General features: G+C 33.1%; 1 protein-coding gene across 2 annotated transcripts in view; it reads right to left on the bottom strand.

Annotated features, from left to right (window-relative positions):
• The window catches only part of Glcci1 (glucocorticoid induced 1), an 83,731-nt gene that overhangs the window by 23,999 nt on the left and 39,720 nt on the right, over window positions 1–20,012 (bottom strand). Inside the window, exons 3-4 of one of the 2 annotated variants that reach the window (XM_026391551.2) lie at window positions 16,502–16,588; window positions 4,543–4,659 (exon numbers count right to left, since the gene is read on the bottom strand). In XM_026391551.2, the coding sequence (XP_026247336.1) occupies window positions 4,543–4,659; window positions 16,502–16,588 (204 nt within the window). The remainder of the gene's footprint in view (window positions 1–4,542; window positions 4,660–16,501; window positions 16,589–20,012) is intronic. The other variant, XM_026391552.2, reaches the window with a different exon arrangement.

The raw sequence follows: 20,012 nt of genomic DNA, 5'->3' as shown, positions 1-20,012 counted from the left end.
AATTCCATGGTGTATTGTCTTTATCCATTCATCTGTCAATGAAAACCTAGGCTGATTCCACAGTTTGGCTATTGTTAATTGTGCCACTATAAACACGGGTATGCCCTCCTACTGTAGTAAGATGACTTTTATTCTTGAAGATAAATACCAAGGAGTGGTATAGCTGGGTCATCTGGTGGTTCCATGCCTGGTCTTTTGAGGATCCTCAATACAGACTTCCAATAGTGCCTAAAAGAGTTCCTTTTTCTCCATATCCTCTCGAGCATTATTATTTTTTCTTGATGACTGACATTCTGACTGGTGTGAGATCTCAGTGTAGTTTTTGATTTGCATTTCCCCAATTGCTAATGATGTTGAACATTTTTTCATGTATTTCTTCTTTTGAGAAGTTGTCTATTTAATTCATTTGCCCATTTATTAATTCAGTTATTTGATTTTTAGTCTAAAAATTTTTGAGCTCTTTAAAATATATTCTAGACATTAGTCTTATTAGAAGAACAGCTAGAATAGATTTTTTTCCCATTCAGTGATTTCTATTTATATTCCTAAATGTTTCCTTTGCTGTCAGGAAGCTTTTTATTTGATGCTGTCCTGTTTATTAACTCTTAGTGTTATTTATTGAGCCTTAGGGCTCCTATTGAGAAAAGTCATTGTCTATGCCTAAAAGTTAGAGTGCTGGCCCTACATTTTCTTTTAGGAGTTGCATTTTCTTCTAGGAATTCCCTTTTGATTTTGAAGGACAGCTTTCTGGACAAAGCAATATTGGTTCACAAATATTTTCTTTTGGGACTTGGAACACATCATTCCAAACAATCCTGGCTTTTAGAGTTTGTGCTGAGAAATCAGAAGTAACCCTGATTGGCTTGCCTCTAAACCATTTGACATTTTTCTCTTGAGGCTTTAAAAATTCTATCCTTATTCTGTATGATAGGCATTTTATTATAATATGTTATATATTATGGAGACATTAATGGTGGGGACATAAGTTATAAGGGCAAATTAGTGCTAAAAGATGGTAAAAATACAGTAATTAAGAGGAAAGACAATGTGTTAGGAAGACAAAAGAATTTTCAGTTTCAAAAAGTGAAGTGGAGAGGTTCTTTTTTGATCTTTTCTATTGTGTTCCGAATGCCTCCTCTATTTGGATATACATCTCATTCTGAAGGATTGCAAAAGATTCTGTTACTGTTTCCCTGTAGAGTTTATCCATTCCATTAACCCACATCTCACAGCCCTCCTCAATTCCAGTGATCTCTTCATGTTGTCCCAGAGTTCTTGTATATTCTGATCATGTATATTTTTTTCCTTTACTGCTATCTGAATGTTCAAGGCTGACCACTTTGTCTTACAGCTCTGAGATTCTGTCTTCAGAATGTTCTATTTTATTAGACTTTCAAATGAACATTTTGATTTGCTGAGTCTTCCATTTCTAAGATTTGTTTGGTTCTTTTTCAATATTTCTATCTTCTCATTGAATTTCTCATTCATATTCTAATTCACTCAGTTGGTTTTCTGTGTTTCCTTGGAATTCAGTGAGTATTTTTATAATAATTCCTTTGAATTCCTTATCTGATAATTCATCCACTCAATATTTTTGGGTTCATCAACTTGTGAATCATAAATTTTAGCAGGTGTTGTATTAGCTTGTTTTTCCATATTTCTTGTATTCCTGTAGTGGATTTTATGCATCTGTTAGGAGGGATTTTTCTTCCATTCTTATGTTTGAGCCTGTTTAGGATACAATCTTTACTTGCTAAAATTTCCTAGAGTGATCCAGATTGAGGCCACTTTATAGGTGTGGTATCTGCAGGTTTTCTGTTATTTCTGTTTTTGCTATAGCAATGGATGTCCTTAGAGGGACCTGGGGGCCACATCTAGTCCTTTCTACTTGGGGGCTTGGTTGTTAGATTAGATTTTTGTCTCTTATTCTTTGCACTGAAGTATAGCTGAAGATTAAGTGTCATTAATTTTTGTGTGGAACAAGGAGCACTGTCGACAAGAAAAAATAGCTACATTTAAAAATAACTAAAATGGGGAAAAAAAAGAAACAAATATGCATGTGTCCATTAACCCTCAGCACAGCAAACACACACACACACATACACACACACACACACACCAAAAAAAAAAAAAAGAAAGAAAGACATTCTTAATGAAAAAGGAAGGCATCATTTCTACAAGGTGGTCAAAATAGTCGCTGAGAATAGATGGTCACCCTCTACGCCTGATTGTCTTTCTTTCCATTTATACTTGAGGTAAATAAGAGGCTGAGAGCTATATACTAAGAGATTGTTAACCCCTTCCTCTTTTTTGTGTAGCAGTCTTGGAGTGGCCCAAGACTGAAGCTGGTTCAAATAATTCTTGCAGCTTCTCTTCTCCCCAGTATGAGGTAGGATGGGATGGGAAGTACTGTCAATTGAATTTTGTCTACACAGACCAGACAAATGTACTCAATGGCTGCTGCAGAATTCTATGAGTGGAGTTTCGGCAGGTAGGGCTCAGGTCTAATCAGGCCTCAGGGGCTTTTTTGGGTGGTGTTTGCTCTGGGGTAATTAAATCAACATACCCCTGGCAGCTGCCAATCTCTGCTGCATGTCTGGAACTCAGAAATCTCTGAAGGATTTTACTCATGGAGTGGGAACCAATCCTCAATCCTTTGCTGCCCATGAACACAGGCTTCCCAGGCTTAGTCCCTAAGTATATACACACTGGCCTATTCAGATTCCCAACCCACTTCAGCAGGTCACATCAGTTTCCAGTCTCAAAGCAGGAAGAGGGTTGGGCTCCCCTTCACTTTTCTGACTTGAATCCTCCTGGGTAAAATATTCTCTGTGTCTGTTTCGCTTTCTTTTGCTAGATACACCCTAGGTGACATGGTAGGCACTTGCCAGGACAGTGTAGCTCAGATCTCCTGGCTCCTGCAGCAGGAGCTATAGCGTGGCCACCTCAAAATGGCTCCACCTCAGTCTCTGAGGCCAGTTGGGAAACACAGGGCACTTTTCAAGCACCAGTTCACAGTGCAGCCTTTGGATCAGGTTAAAGGCAGTCTGATCTCAATTTTTTTTTATATACTAAATCTTTCCATTATCTTTCTTTCTGTGTTTTCCCTCCACTTTGTGCTGAACTAGTACCACTACCATTGCTGCTGCAACCGGCTTGGCTTCAAGGTAATCTCTTTCTTGTTTAATATACCCAAATTTCTGAATCTCTAAGACACTCTGTCCAATACTGAGTTTTAATGAAATCCCTCCTTCACCCACCTCACTGAGAAACAGTACTCCTGCTGCTTGAGTCACGAGCCATGGAGCAACTAGGAATGTAGCTTTCCTCTAATCCACCTTCTTGAATCTCAAAATAATTATTTTTAAGTAAATTTGAAAACTGTGTAAGTTTTTTCACTAAATCAACAAGTCAATTAATCTGACATAAAATGTACTATATTCCTAGAGATAGTGTTTAAAATAAATTGAATAATATGCCAATTCTATCAGATTAAGAAGAAAAGGCAGGCATATATAAATTTTCATTTTAAATGACTAAGGCTTGTCTGTTTGCTTTATACCTTTGATGAGGTATTATCAGTATATAATAAAATCACCCCATTTCAAGTATGCCATTAGTTGAGCTTTGATAAACATAGTCATTCCCATTATCAATATAGCCACATTTATAACCTCTATCCCTCCCTCTGCTGCAAATTCCCTAGAACCTTTCTGCAGTTAATTCCCATCTCCAATACTTTGTTTCTATAATTTTGTCTTTTTGAGAATATAGCAAACCATACAGTATGTAGATTTCTGCTCCTAAGTTTTTTTGCTCCTAAATTCTTTTACTCAGCATAATGTTTTTGATATTCAACCATCACATCACATGGATCAGTTCTCCCTTCTGTTTCACTACGGAGTAGTATTATACTGTATGGATATGGATTATTTATTGACTGGAATATCTATTGACTAGTGATTAATATTTGTTTCTATGTTTTTATTACTAGTAGTAATGCCTGGATATATGCTTTTATTTCTTGTGAATAGATACCAAAGAGTGGAAATTCTGGATTGTTCAACGTATTTTTAATTTCTCAAGAAAATGATGAACTGACAATGTGGTTTACATCAACATTTGTAAATTTATTTGAGTTAGAGCAGCTTTCTTAATTTTTTTTTCCTTGGGATATATTTCTTACTACATTTTTTTGAGGGAGGGCTTAAAAACTCTTTGAATTCCTTCATAAGTAAAATAGAGGTAAAATATAGGGAGGGATACAGAAATACATGTGTTAAAGAACTATTAAGAAGATTAAACAAGAAATGCCCATACTTGTTCAATAAGTACATCAGGTCAGTATCCGCCTTCAGACCACTATATTCTGTGATATCTGTTATTAAAAGGTTAAAAATAAGTTTTTTAAAAATCTTATAGCAATTTAACAAACAATAGCAAAGGTTTCGTTGTATTTTTTAACTCCCCAAATTATTAATTCTCCATTAACAATGAATTGAAAGGAATTTTTCAAATCCAAACAAGAAGAATTTTGCTTACCTGAGTGTGACTGATTGTTATATGGGTGCCATGGAGAGGAGATTGCCGATCCTTTTCCTTACTGTGACGACTACTTTGTTTACTACGTTGAAGCTGTTGCCTCAGTTTGGCAATCTGCTTTGGTGGGAGGGAAGGAGAGGTAAGAAAACAAAAGTGAATACCCATTTTTTCACATTTTTCTTCAGGTTTGGGAAATTGATAAATGACTTTTTACTCAAAGGTTTCAAGAGATAATACTTAACCACAATGATTTATTCTTGCAAGATTTTTTAAATTAAGACTATTGAAAATAAGAAATGTATGCTACAAATGTTTCACTTCTACAAATTTAAATACTGTTATTGGTAAATAGGTAGACTCAATTCCCAAGGATTATTTCAGATTTTATCTATATAATGCCAGAAATAGCTTCCTTTGTAAAAATAAGGTGAGAAATATTTCAGTTGCCTATTGACTGAGCTTAAACCTGATCTCTTAAAATAGGGACCACATTCATTTCTGAGTTCCTATCTTATATAAACAAATGAATTTCACTTATAAACTAATAAACATTTCAAAATTGGAATCCCAATAGTGGTAAGAAGTATTGATGCTATTTAGTATTAAAAACTTCTTAGTACCTTACTATCTTATTACTCTTTAGTCATATTCTTTTAAAAATAAATCTAATTTACAATATGTTCTCCTAAATGGGAAGGTCACACTCCTAGGTTTAACAACAACAAAAATTTGAATATAACATGACCTGAAATCATTAAACTGCTTAAACATTTCAGGCAGTGTATAAATAACAGTAAATTCCTGAGCATTATAAAGGAAAGGGAATTACTATGGTATGGATATAGTTTAAGCATGTCTCTGAAGCATTCATGTTTGTTGGAAGCTTAGTCCCCATTGTGGCAATGCTAAGAAGTAGTGGAACCTTTAAAAGGTAAAGCCTAGTGGAAGGGTATATGGAACCTTTAAAAGGTGAGGTCCAGTGGAATGTGATTAGGTCATTAGGGGTGCTGTCCTCAGAAAGAATTAGTATACTTCTCATGGAATTCTGGGTAATTTTCATAAGGGTTGTTACAAAACACCAAGATTGGCTCTCTTGAGCCCTGTATCTCCATGTGATTGCTTTCTCATGCATCCTTCCACCACAATGCCATTTGTCATGATGTGACACAGCTAAGAGAGTCCTCACCAGAAGCCAAACCAGATGGGGTTAGACTTTCCACCTCTAAAACTGTAAGCTAAATCAACTTCTTTAGACAATATTCAGGAATATTGTTTAAAAGAGACCCAGAACAGCTAAAGCAATTCTAAGCAGGAAGAGTGAAACAGGCGGTATCACTATACTCAACCTTAAACTATACTCCAGAGCAATAGTAACAAAAACAGTATGGTACTGGCACCAAAACAGGATGGTAGACCAATGGTACAGAATAAAGGACACAGAGATTAACCCACAAATAGACAACTATCTTATATTAGACAAAGGTGCCAAAATCATGCACTGGAGAAAGGATAGCATCTTCAACAAATGGTGCTGGGAAAACTGGAAATCCATATGCAACAAAATGAAATTAAATCTCTATCTCTCACCATGCACAAAAGTTAACTCAAAATGGATCAAGGATCTAGGAATTAAACCAGGAACTCTGCGTCTAATAGAAGAAAAAGTAGGACCTAATCTTCATCATGTGGGGCTAGGCCCCAACTTCCTTAATAAGACGCCTATAGCACAAGAATTAAAACCAAGAATCAATAAATGGGATGAATTCAAACTAAATAGTTTTTTCTCAGCAAAAGAAATAATCTGTGAGGTGAACAGGGAGCCTACATCCTGGGAACAAACTTTTACCCCTCATACATCAGATAGAACACTAATCTCTAGAGTATATAAGGAGCTCAATAAGATTAGCACCAAAAAAAGCCAAATAATCCAATCAATAAATGTGCAAAGGACCTGAACAGATACTTCTCAGAAAAGGATATACAATCAATCAACAAATATACAAAAAAATGCTCATCATCTCTAGCAATCAGAGAAATGTAAATCAAAACTACTCTAAGATACCGTCTCACTCCAGTAAGAATGGCAGCCATTATGAAGACAAACAACAAGAATTGGTGAAGATGTGGGGAAAAAGGTACACTCATACATTGCTGGTGGGACTGCAAATTAGTGCAGCCAATTTGGAAAGCAGTATGGAGATTCCTTGGAAAGCTGGGAATGGAACCACCATTTGACCCAGCTATTCCTCTTCTTGGACTATACCCAAAGGACCATACTACAGGGACACAGCCACATCAATGTTTATAGCAGCACAATTTACAATAGCTAAACTGTGGAGCCAACCTAGATGTCCTTCAGTGGATGAATGGATTAAAAAAAAATGTGGCATTTATACACAATGGAATGTTACTCAGCACTAAAAAAGAATAAAATCATGGCATTTGCAGGGAAACGGATGGCATTGGAGCAGATTACGCTAAGTGAAGTTAGCCAAATCCAAAAAAAACAAAAGTTGAATGTCTTCTCTGATATAAGAGGGGTGACTCAAAATGGAGTAGGGAGGGAGAGCATGGGAGGAAAATTACCTCTAGATAGGCAACAGGGGTTGGAGGGAAAGGGAGGGAGAAGGAGAATAGCATGGATGGTGGAAAGAGACCCTCATCATTATACAATATATAAGTATGAAGATGTGAATTTGGTGTCAACATACCTTATATACAAACAGAGATATGATAAATGATGGTATAATGTATTAAAAATTGTATGCAAAAAATATGAGATCTCATGTATAATGGCATAATTTGGTGTGAACATACTTTATATACAGAGTTACAAAAATTGTACTGTGAATGGATAATTATGAATGTAATGCACTCCACTATTGTCATGTATGTAAGAAATAAATTTAAAAAAGAAAAAAAAAGAGGAGCTAAAAAGAGAGAAAAAGACTAATATAGAAACCATTAGTAATTTTTGGAAGTAATTTCATACCAGTATTATTTTCCTTGTATAAAAGATGACAATATTAATCAATCAACAAATATTCCTTGAACATCTATGGTGAGCCCAGTTTTATGTTATCCTACAAGGTAACCTACAAGGTTAAAGGTAAACACAAAATAAAGTCTGTAAAACACATACATTTTTCTCAGGGAGATACAGTAAAAAAAACACAGTGTGTCATGAAATTCTCTAAATACTTATCTTAAATAACCACAGCAATAAAAAGCACAATAGACAATTATGATTAAAGACTATAAATGCTCAAAGGGAAAATTATTTGGGTTGTCATCTTAACCAGAAGCCCTGGCCATTGTTTGTTTTATACTGTAGTCAACTGTATGTTCAGTAGTGGTAGAATTTCCTTGGTATTCAGGAGCTATTTAGGTATGTTGCATAATTTGCACGGTTTCTTTGAAGAAAATAATACATCAAAGAGCTTCCTTTGCCATGAAAAAAAAAGTATTTGGGTTGTTTAAGAAGCTAATTTTTACCTGTGGCGAAGAGTAGACAGGAAACAGTATGCTACAAAATTAAGCACCCAAACAAAGTAATAGTTTTCAGGTCTTCTTTTATATTAAGATCATTAGATCCTTTTTAATTTTTTAAAAACCCCTTTTAGCTTATGAATCTGTCATACAATGTCCTTTAAAAGATATACAAATAAATATGTGTTAATATTTGTATTCTCTCTATTTGTTGAAATAGTTTTTTATAGAGAATATTAATTTTCACAACAAAGAAATCAAAATTCGTAATCATTCAATTCACAGTAGCTACACTGTGTAAACTACTTAAGACACCCCTTCAATAGATGAATGGATAAAGAAACTGTGGTATATATACACAATGGAATATTACTCAGCCTTAAAAAATAATGGAATTATGACATCTACAAGTAAATGGACAGAGTTGGAGAATGTTATGCTAAGGCAAGTAAGCCAGTCCCCAAAAAACAAAGGCCAAATGTTTTCACTGATAAGTGAATGCTAATCCATAATTGGGTGAGGGAGCAAGGGAAGAATGGAGGAACTTCGGATTGAGCAGTGGGGAGGGAGGGAGGGGAGAGAAAGAGTGAGGTGGAGAAAGATGTTGGAATGAGATGGACATTATTACCCTATGAATGCGTATGACTGCACAAATGGGGCTGGGGATGTGGCTCAATCTTCAAAAAAAAAAAAAGGATTGCACAAATGGTGAGACTCTATACCATGTACAACCAGAGAAATGAAAAAGTTGTGCTCCATTTGAATAAAATATTATTTTTATAATTTAAAATAATTTTTAAAAATTCTTAAAATTAGTAATTATTATAAATTCTTAAAATTAGTAATTAAGATAAACTAGTCTCTATGATAAAAAGTTAATAGAATTTAATATTGCATAAATTATTTCATTAGGATAGAGATATGAAATTAAGTGCTTTCTGGATATTAATGTTTCAATATAGTATTTTGAAAATGTAGAAGATCCCAGAATGCCTAGAGATAAATCAAAGCAATCTCTAATTATTTGTTTTTAAAATAGTCTTAAAAATTAATCTTTTTATTTGTTATTTTTAGATATATACAATAGTAAAGTGTATCTGGACACATTATACATGGATAACTTATTCTAATTAGGAGGTTATACATAATATGGAATTTCACTGGTCATGTATTCATATGTGAACACAGGAATGTTATGTCCAAATCATTCTACTGCCATTCCTAATCACAGTCCCCCTTCCCTTAGTTCCCCTTTGTCTAGCCTAATGAACTTCTAATATTCCCCTCCCTTGTTGTGGGTTAGCATTCACATATCAAAGAGAATATTCAGCCTTTGTTTTTGGGAGGATTGGCTTATTTCACTTAGTATGATAGTCTCCAGTTTCATCCATTTACCAGAAAATGCCATAATTTCATTTTCCTTTATGGCTGAGTAATATTCCATTGTGTCTATATACTACACTTTCTTTTATCTATTCATCTGTCAAAGGGCACCTAGGTTGGTTCCATAGCTTTGCTATCGTGAATTAAGCTACTATAAACACTGATGTGGCTGTGTCACTGTAGAACGCTGATTATAAATCCTTTGGGTAAAGACTAAGGAGTGGAATAACTGGGTCAAATGGTGGTTCCATTCCAAGTTTCTTAGGGAACCTCCATACTGCTTTCCTTAGTGGTTGCACCAACTTGGCGTCTCACCAGTAATGTATGAGTGTGCCTTTTCCCCGACATCCCCACCAACAATATTGTTACTTGCATTTTTTATAATGGCCATTCTGCTGGAGTGAGAGTGAATCTCAGTATAGTTTTATTTTTGTATTTCTCTATTGCTGAAGATGTTGAATAGTTTTTAATGTATCTGTTGGCCATTTGTATTTCTTCTATTGTGAAGTGCCTTATTAGTTCTTTTGCCCTTTTATTGATTGGGTTATGTTTTTTGGTGTTAACTTTCTTGAGGTGTTTGTATATTCTGGAGATTATCACCTTCTTCATTCCTCTGCTGTCAAGATGCTTTTTAGTTTGATATTGTCCCATTTATAGATTCTTGATTTTATTTCTTACCTTCTCACCTTTTAGGGGTTTTGTTAAAGAAGTCAGTTCCTAAGCTGACATGATGGATATTTGGGTCTACTTTTTCTTCTAACAGATGCAAGGTCTCTGGTCTAATGCCTGGGGTCCTTGATCCACTTTTTTTGTGCAGGGTGGGAGATAGGGATTAAATTTTATTCTACTACATATAGGTTTCCAATATCCCAGCACACTGTTTGAAGAGGTTATCTTTTCTCCAATGTATGTTTATGGCACCTTTGTCTAGAATGAGATAACTAATTATATATATGTGGGTTTGTCTTTGTGTCTTCTGGCCCATTCCATTGGTCTTCATGTCTGTTTTGGTGCCAACATCCTGTTGTTTTTGTTATTACAGCTTTGTAATATAATTTAAGGTCTCATATTGTGATGCCTCCTGCTTCACTTTTCTTGCTTAAGATTGCTTTGGCTAATCTGGGCCTCTTATTTTTCCAAATGAATTTCATAACTGCTTTTTCTATTTCTATGAAGAATGTCTTGTAATTTTAATAGGAGTAGAATTAAATCTGTACAGTGCTTTTGGTAGTATTCCAAAAACATGAGAAATCTTTCCATCTTCTTCAATTTCTTTCTTTAGTGTTCTATAGTTTTCATTGTAGAAGTTTTTCAAATCTTTTGTTAAATTGATTCCCAAGTGTTTTTTTTTTCTTTTTTTCTTTTTTGAGGCTATTGTGAATGGGACAGTTTTACTAATTTCTCTTTCAGCTGATTCACCACTGATGTATAGGAATGTAATTGATTCATAGGTGTTAATTTTATATCTCACTACTTGGCTGAATTCATTTATGATTTCTGTAAGTTTTCTGTTAGTTTTTTTGGGTTTTCTAAATATAGAGTTATAGCATGGGCAAATAGGGATAGTTTTTGAGTTCTTCTTTTCCTACTCATATTCCTTTAATCTCTTGCAGACTCCACATAAACCAGGTAGTTAGTCCAGAAACAGAGATATCCCACACACAAAGACTAACTCCAAAACATATTGCTAGCTTTGGGAGAATTTTTATATATATAAAGTAAGTTTTAACAACAATCATTAAGGCATAGTTGTCAATAGAGGCATTTTAACAAAAATAGGTTAAGTTTTACACTTTGCTCACAAATCTACTTGATACACTGTATTTATTTATTTATTTATTTATTTATTTGTTTGTTTGTTTGTTTTAAGTGGACACAATGTCTTCACGTGCTAGGTAAGCACTCTACCACTTGAGCCACAATCCTAGCCCCATTGTATTTATTATAATCATTTTACAAATGAGGAAATACTTGAAAAGAAAGGACCTATCCCAATGTGAGAGAGAAAATAAATAGTAAATCCAGTAATTTATCCTTCAATTTATAACCTCTTTTAATTACCTGACAATGTTGCTGAAAGTAATACTGTATTAATGTTTAACTGCTAATATGTACCAGTAATGGTATATTTGGCTTATGATCTCTACCACTTCACAAACTAATTTCCTTTTTTAATGTTGGAGATACTACAAGCTATAAAATTAAAATTAAAATGAATAAAAATTTGATAAGGCAATTAACTTACTGTATGTGGATCTACTGATAAGTTTCTTTCTTTTTTTCCCCAATAAGCAGTTTGTATAATCTTAAAAACTGTTCCTATTTATTGACCTTTTAAAAGATACTAAAAGGCCAAGCATGGTAGCACATGCCTATAATCTCAGTGACTCAGGAGGCTGAGGCAGGAGGATCACAAATTCAAGGTTCAGTCTCAGAGATTTAGTAGGACCCTATCTCAAAAATATAAAGGGCTGGGGATACATTTCAGTGGTAAAGTGCACTGTGTTCAATCCCCAGTACTGGAAGAGAAAGATAATAAAAGGATTTTTGTGCCTCCACTTAATTTAGAGACTTTCTTAGATGAAGAATATATGTATGTATAAAGTTTCTCACAAAATTCCTTTGAACAATAAAATCTGCAGATTGCTTTCTTAAAGGTCTAGAGAAAATAAAATGCAATTATTTCTCCTACCATAATTTTAAAAAACATGAAGTCTATGAAATATATTGATTTTCTCATACAGAGCTATTCAAAATAAAATGTATTATTAAGTTCTCTAAATATTTAAATAACCATGGCAATAAAAAGCACACTAGACAATTACGAATAAAGCCTAAATATTTAAGGTATACAGACCATTGAGGGCAATAACTTTTACCTATGGCAAATAATAAAAGAGAAACAACATGTTAGAAAGTTAAGCACCTAAGGAAAGCAATAATTTATAGTCTTTCCTTTATATTAAAATGTTTTAAAAAAGAAAATTTACTGTTATATGATTTTAATATTTTCAAATCTATTGAAGCTTGTTTTATGGTCCAGAATATGGTCTAACCTAAAGAACATTTCACATATACTTAATAGATATTTTCCACAGTAACTGGGTGGTGTTTTCTATACATAGCAATTAAAATATATCAAGTTAGTTTGTAATGTTGGTGAAGTCTTCAATGTATCATTTTAATTCTTTTAAAATTAATACTTTTAAGTTATTTTCTATCACCTTGTTAATTCTTTGTCTACTTTGTTGTTAAATCAAGTATTGAGAACAGGATGCTGAAATCCCTAGTCATACTGGTAAGACTATTATTTCTCCTCTTACAGTTTTTGTTTCATGCATTTTGGAATGCTATTGTTAGAGTCATACATATTTATAACTGTAACATTTCCTTTCACACTGACCTTTTTACTATAATGAAATATCCCTACTTGTCTTCAGAAATACTTCTTGTTGTAAAGTCTATTTTGTATGGTATTTATATGCCCACTCCAGTTCTCTTATCACTACTGCTTTCTTTGTATATCGTTTTCCATCCTTTCACTTTCACTGTGTTTGAATTGAAGGTGTGTCTCTTACTGACAACATATAGCAAGAAATTCTCTCAATCTTTTGTTCATATGGGAATGGGAATGCTTTTTGTTTTTCATCCTCATTTTAGAATACTAGTTTTACTGGATAAAGAATAGTTGATTAACAGATTTTTTTTCTTTCAGCACTTGGAATATGTCATACCTGGTGGTCTCCATAATTTCTGATAAAAAGTTAGTTATTAAAGGTATTGTTAGTTCTCCATGCATGACGATTCATTTTCTTTTTCCATCTTTTGAGATTTTATATTTACTTTTGGTTTTCAACAGTTTACCTATGATGTATCTGTGTTTTATGTTAGTTTAGCTTCTTAACATTGCAGTTTGTTCTTCACCAAATCTGGAAACTTTTCTGCTGTTATTTCTTCCACTTTTATTTATTTATTTATTTTTGCTCTGCTCTGCCTCTTCTCTCTTGGTTCTGTGGCTCTTTGACTTTTATTTCTTTTTTTCCCCCCCTATCTGTCCCCTTTCCTTAGGGGATACAAATTCTACTGAGTTACTGGCATATTTACTAATTTTGTCTGTCATCTCAAATCTGTGGTTAAGTCTATTTGGTAAAATTTTAATTTTAGTTACTATACTTTTTAAGCTTAGAATATATCTTTGCCTCTTTCTTATAATAACTCTTTGTAGAAATTCTTCATGCAGTGAGTGTCTGCAGTCCTACCACTCTTACTTTCCTTTTATCATGGTTTCCTATAGTTCTTTGAAAATCTTATAGCTATTTTGATGCCTTTGTCTGCTAAATCCAATATACAGAGACACTTAAGATAAAATTTCTACTGACCATTTTTTTTTCCTGAGTATGTGCCATATATTTGTTTTTTGCATATATCTAAATCTTTGGTTGAATGTTGAACAATTGAAACAGTAAAATACAGCAATTCCTGGTATTGATATTTCCCTCTGAAAGCTACTGTCACATCTGTTTGTTGCTTCAGTAACTTGATGGCCTAAAGGTCTGTTTCCCTTGTAACATAGGTCACTAATGTCACTACTCCATTATTTGAAGCATGGCTTTTTTATACCCTTTAAAGCTGTTCTCCAGCCTCAGTGTTTAGCAAAATATTTATCATATATTCTTAAAAACTATCTCAAGCCAGTAAAATTTCCTCTTCCACTGATAGGATTTATCTGTGGACAGAGTAGTCCATTTGAAATTCTGGACTTTTAGAATCTTACCTGGTTTTCATTTCCACTGGACCACTTAAATTTGGTTTGCACCTATTCTTAGGCTTTACTGAGCAGGAATGCATGGGTGGTTTGGGCCCACTTTGTTATCTGCTGTGCATATCCATTATCCCTAGTCAACATAGGACATATGGGGAATTTATCAAGTCTCTGACTATCTTATCTCTTAAAACTATTAAATTCCACTAGTATGTAAGATTGTTTCATGCTCCAAATTGGACTACAACCTCAAACTAGTTCATAAATTGGCCCTCCCTGTTCCTTGCCACAAAGATCCATATTCTAACTGACAAGGCTCCATATCAACTGATCTCTTTCCAGTAAGGGCAATAAATCTGCTGGTTTTCAAGGCCTACCTCATTCTGGTTGAAATGTCATCAATAGAGCTAGGGATGAGGAAGAATGGAAGAGAAGTAGCACTAGACAAGAATACTAGAATACTACAAGCTTGTGCTATTCTTACTTTAAGTTCAGTAGGTTTTGTTTGTTTGTTTGTTTGTTTTAAGTTTCTCAATTTATTTTGATTAATTTCCAGAGCAGTGAAATACTTGTTTTGGTAGTTATACGTGCATTTATGGTTGTTTTACTCATAGTCTATGCATGAATTTGTAGCACTGTTTTAGTCTTGATATATTAGACTCAGCTTCCTTTTTGTTGTTGATTTTGTGCATATTGTGTTCCTGTGTCAGGTAGATGGGAGATCCAGATTTACATCCATAACATCAAAAGGCTACTAAAGAGATGTAATAAAATCACAGGCAAAAATCATGCTAATAGCAGGACACAGTGGAGCATGCCTTTAATCCCAGTAGCTCAGGAGACTGAAGCAGGAAAATCACACATTCAAAACCACCCTCAGCAACTCAGTAAGGCCCCATGCAACTCAGTGAGATCCTGTCTCAAAATAAAAAATAGAAAGGGCTGGAGATGTGGCTCAGTGGTTAAGTTCCCCTGGGTTCAATCCCTGGTACAAAAAAAAAATCATGCTGCTAGACATTATATAGATGCCACAGTATATGAGGGATATGGATAATGATAACCAATGGTATATGAAAATGATAAAAAAATCTGGAAACTATAAATATGAAAAAATTAAATAGTAATGTCAATGTTTACCCTAAAGGAAAAAAATGAATTATTGCTAGCCTTTCAAATAGTTAAAATGGATTTCCTATGAATCCAAAAGGGTAGAGTAGTATAATATCTCATGCAACATATAAAAGAACACATTTAACAACATAAGTTGAAACAATTGAACTGGTTCTCTTAAAGTAATGAGTTCCCCTTGCTGAGAATGATCATTAAGAAATATTAGATAACCATCTTTTAAAAGGGTGTTTACAGAGGAGATGAACAGATGACATTTCCACTCCAAGTTTCTGTAATTTAATAAAAACAAACAGATAAGAATGTAGATAGATAAGATTAAAGATACATAGTTATATCTGTAGTTGTTTATAATAAGGGAATGAATAATAAGAAATAATTCTAAAAGATATGAATATACCACAGTGAATCTCACCATCATATACATTCACAAAAAATTAATTAAAAAAAGAACTGGGTAAATGGAATAAAGAGCAACAGAGGGAAAAGAGGAGGGGAGGGAAGAGAAACGGGGAAGGAGAGGTACTGGGGTCTGAATTAGAACAAGATATATTCCATGCTTGTATAATTATGTCAAAATGGATTCTACTGTCATGTATAACTAAAAAGATCCAATGAAGGGCTCAGTGGTAGAGTGCTTGCCTAGCATGCATGAGACACCAGTTTCGATCCGCAGCACCACATAAAAATGAATAAATAAAATAAAGGTGTTGTGTCCATCTACAATTTAAAAAATGGTTTTTTAAATCCAATTAAAAAAAGATATGGTTTCTACTGTACTATTAGGTCCCAAAGGGAAACAGTATGCTAGATATCATTAAAAAAATGTGTCAGAAACAATAAACACTATCCATCACTGTACAAACCTATGATCTCTATCTCTGGTTGCCATAATTTAAAAACAAGCAGGTAAAGGAGGAACAAAAAATACCTAAATGAACAAAACATAGAATTATTATATAAAATCAGACTTCATTCTAGAACAGATATACCAGCTGGATACAGAACAAATATTTATAAAGGACATAAAGGATACTAAAGGAAACTCTTGTCTTGTTCAACAAAACACAAATTCAACCCTTAAATTCTGAACGAGGTAATGTTAGGATAAATAAAAGAAGTACCATTAAATTCAAAAACAGCAAAATAATCTGCTAGGACAAAATAGGTTATAGACAAAAAACAGAAATAACTTACCTCTTTTAGTTGATCAGCACTCCCCCATGATGCAGAACGCTGATGTGATCTCTTTTCTGCTCCTTCTTCTGCCCAACAGCTAGGTGTCTTTAAAAACAAACAAACAAAATATAAAAAATAAAAGAATTTGGTCTTTATTCCTTAACCTCAAGCAACTACAATATAATTCAAATTTTTAGTATGTACTGGTTAGGAAGCTATACTAAAATCCTCTACACAGCAAAACCCTGGGAAATAAACATTGTCACATTCTGAATTAGTCATAACTGATTCAGGAAGTCTAAGTTATCTTGTTTAAAAAATATGATATCCTCACATCAATACCATTAATAAATTAAAGTTATCAAATCAAAGAAAACTGAAGATTTCCATATTGGTGTTTTTAAAGAAAAGAGACAAACTAAATACAAAATGGTATTTCTACTAAATATAACGGACAAAAAAATGAATGTAACTCCTTCAGAAGCAATGATAGTATAGATGACTTAGATAACAAATATTCTAGCCAGATAGAGGGCTGATTGTTCTATTCTTCCTGTACCTGACAAAGAGAGTATTAGCATTACTATCTTTTTAGAAAACTAACAGGCATCTTTACATTAAAAAGTTACTATAGAATAAACAAAGAAAAGGAATAAATATAAACCAAATAAGCTGATTATAAATGGAATGCATCTTTTTTAAAAGGGTAAGCTCTGTGATAAAATAGAATCAATTATAACATCATTTTCAATTTTTTAATCCTTAATATACTCCACTTATATATATATTATATATATATAAAAAACACTAAATCCCAAATAATGCCATAAAGTGGTAAGATAATTTATTAATTATATTACAAATAAAAAAAATAAAATACCTTCCTTAATATATGAGAAGACTTGGTGTAATATAAGTTAGGAAAATTTATGTAAAATAAAATTTACATAAAATACATAAAATAAAATTTATATAAAATAACCTCTATTTGAAAGACAGACAATGGTAATAATTATCACAGTAAGTATATATTTCTTTAAAAAAATTTTATTATATATGGGAAAAATTACTGCTGACACTGCACTTGAGGATCTACATAATATGTAAGCTCTTATTAAAAAGCCATCAGTTTTACATACAACTTGTGGGCAACTTATAAAATAATTACCATCTCTTAAAAGCAATGATACTCCAAGATAAAACCAGTAATAACTGAATGCTAGCTAAACAAATACAAAAATTACCAAATTTCAGAGCCCTTTCATGCTCTGAAGTTACCTATAACATTTCTATACTACTATCTCCCAGTCTAAACTTAATGTTTGAATTATATTATCAATTTTTAATACTAGAAATAATGACTTTTTCTATTTACTTAATGCAATATTATTAAGTTTAAACTTGTTAACAGTAAAATATTATAGATTACAATAAAAAGGTGACTGAAATTTATCAGTGTCTATTACCATTATAGAAGTTTAACATGGATTACTTAGTGTAATTCTCATTGCAATAGGCATTGGAGTTATCCCTCAAATGCTTTGAGAATACCAACACAGAGAAAAGATCATGTATACTATTTCCCAAGAAGATAGCTCCCATATCAATCATTCATTTACAGAAGTTACTAACACCTTAAGAGGTCAACTCCTTTTTCAGAAAATATCCTAAACTATAACCTAATTCTAAACTGTGATCTTAATTCTGTGATCTTAATTCTTAATCTTAATTCTTAAAGTACATTATATCTAACATATATAAGTCTTCCTCAGTAAGTGCTGTTTAATACTATCACAGGATTTTCAACATTAATGAGTTATGAGATATAACTCATAACTAGTTGAGAACTAATGTACCAGACAAGAAAGGTCAAAAAAACCTAAGAAAGAAGGTTATCCCAAATAAATATGACCTATTTCACAATTTTACCTAATGATAGCTGAGGGGCAAAGGTATGGGAAAGTGATGAAAGAGAACAGATTAATCTTGTTACCAGTAAAATGTTTTAGGTAAAGGAAAGGAACTGAGTATTATGGGTTACAGGAGAAGAGGAAAAGTCCTTCACTACATAACATTTATTTTGAACCAAGGGAACACATTAACTATTAGAGGTCAGTAATTAGAATTTTTGAGTTTCTGGCAATTTCAAACTATTTAAAACCACTGAATAAAATATTAACAGTTTTGTCATGGATTAACGTTTTTCTTCAATATAGCTGAATATATTCCTTTAGCAACCAGAAACAATATTACTTTGGTAAGGATGGCTCAATTCTAGAATTATAAAATCCTCTCTACTGTTGTCAGATAATGAATAAAAGAAACAGTAAAGGTGATTTTATTTATTTATTTTTAGTTATAGAAGGACACAATACCTTTATTTTATTTATTATTTTTATGTGGTGCTAAGGATCAAACCTGGTGCCTCACATGTGCTAGGCAAGCACTCCGGCACTGAGCTATAATGCCAGCCCAAAGTGATCTTGCATAGTAATAAATTTCTATGCATTTATTCAACTGTCAGAAGCCAGCTCCATAAAATAACAATTTAGGTCCCTGAAATGCCATCTAACAGGCTCATACAGGTCACATCTTCAGACTTGCTTCCATTTCATGAAGAAGTCTCCTACCCCAAAATGTTTCAGCAATTGCTGCTACTTAAACAAATTGCAACAGTAAGCTCTTCAGAAAGGGCACAGGAAACCCAAACAGCTGTATCAAGAGCGACTTTCAATCAGGAAATGAGTTTCTGATCAGACTGGTAAAACCGAAAGTTCTCTTTTTCATCTATTACTATTTGAGGAACATCATCTATTCCTTTGATAAAGTCTTTCCCAACCAAGCTTCTTTCAGCAATGAAGGAAAAGGCTAGATATTTTAATACAATTTCAATAGCAAACAATTCATATAGTTTAGTTCAGAGTTACTTTACTTTATTGAGTGTTGGCTAAAGCCAAATGCTAAATACTTACTACAGATCTGGTTTCTTTATTTGTTTTACAGTACTGGGGATCAAACCTAGGGCCTCATGCATTCTAGACAGGCACTCAACTACTGAGATCTGTTTCTTAAAAACAGAATCTTAGCAAATAACACTGACAGAGAGGTAGGATCATAAAACTCTCTACACTATAATCTTAATGAGATTAAGAAAAATTAACCAAAATGTCATTTTATGTACTTTTTGGCATGCCAACATTTCATAGTTGAGACTTGAAAATTTTATTTTAAACAATAAAATATCAAAGAAAAACATTACCAAGAGAAAGGGAAGTTTAATTATGTAAGAATTACATTTAAGATCTAAACATCCTATTTCTCACCCTTTGAAGAATACAAGTTTTTTTTTTTTTTTTTTTTTTTTAAATACGGGTTTCACCATGTTGCCCAGGATGGCCTCAAATTCCTGAGTTCAAGCAATTCTCCTGCCTTCTCTTGGCTCAAATGATCAAGTTTTGAAATTTCTTTCTGATACAACTAAAATATACCAAGACCATGGAAGAAATTGAAAAGACTTTCTCAAAAAGCT

The sequence above is a fragment of the Urocitellus parryii genome, chromosome 3 (assembly GCF_045843805.1).
Source record: "Urocitellus parryii isolate mUroPar1 chromosome 3, mUroPar1.hap1, whole genome shotgun sequence".
NCBI classification, from domain to species: domain Eukaryota; kingdom Metazoa; phylum Chordata; class Mammalia; order Rodentia; family Sciuridae; genus Urocitellus; species Urocitellus parryii.
Note: the sequence above shows the minus strand (reverse complement) of the source record. Positions and strands in the feature narration are given on the sequence as shown.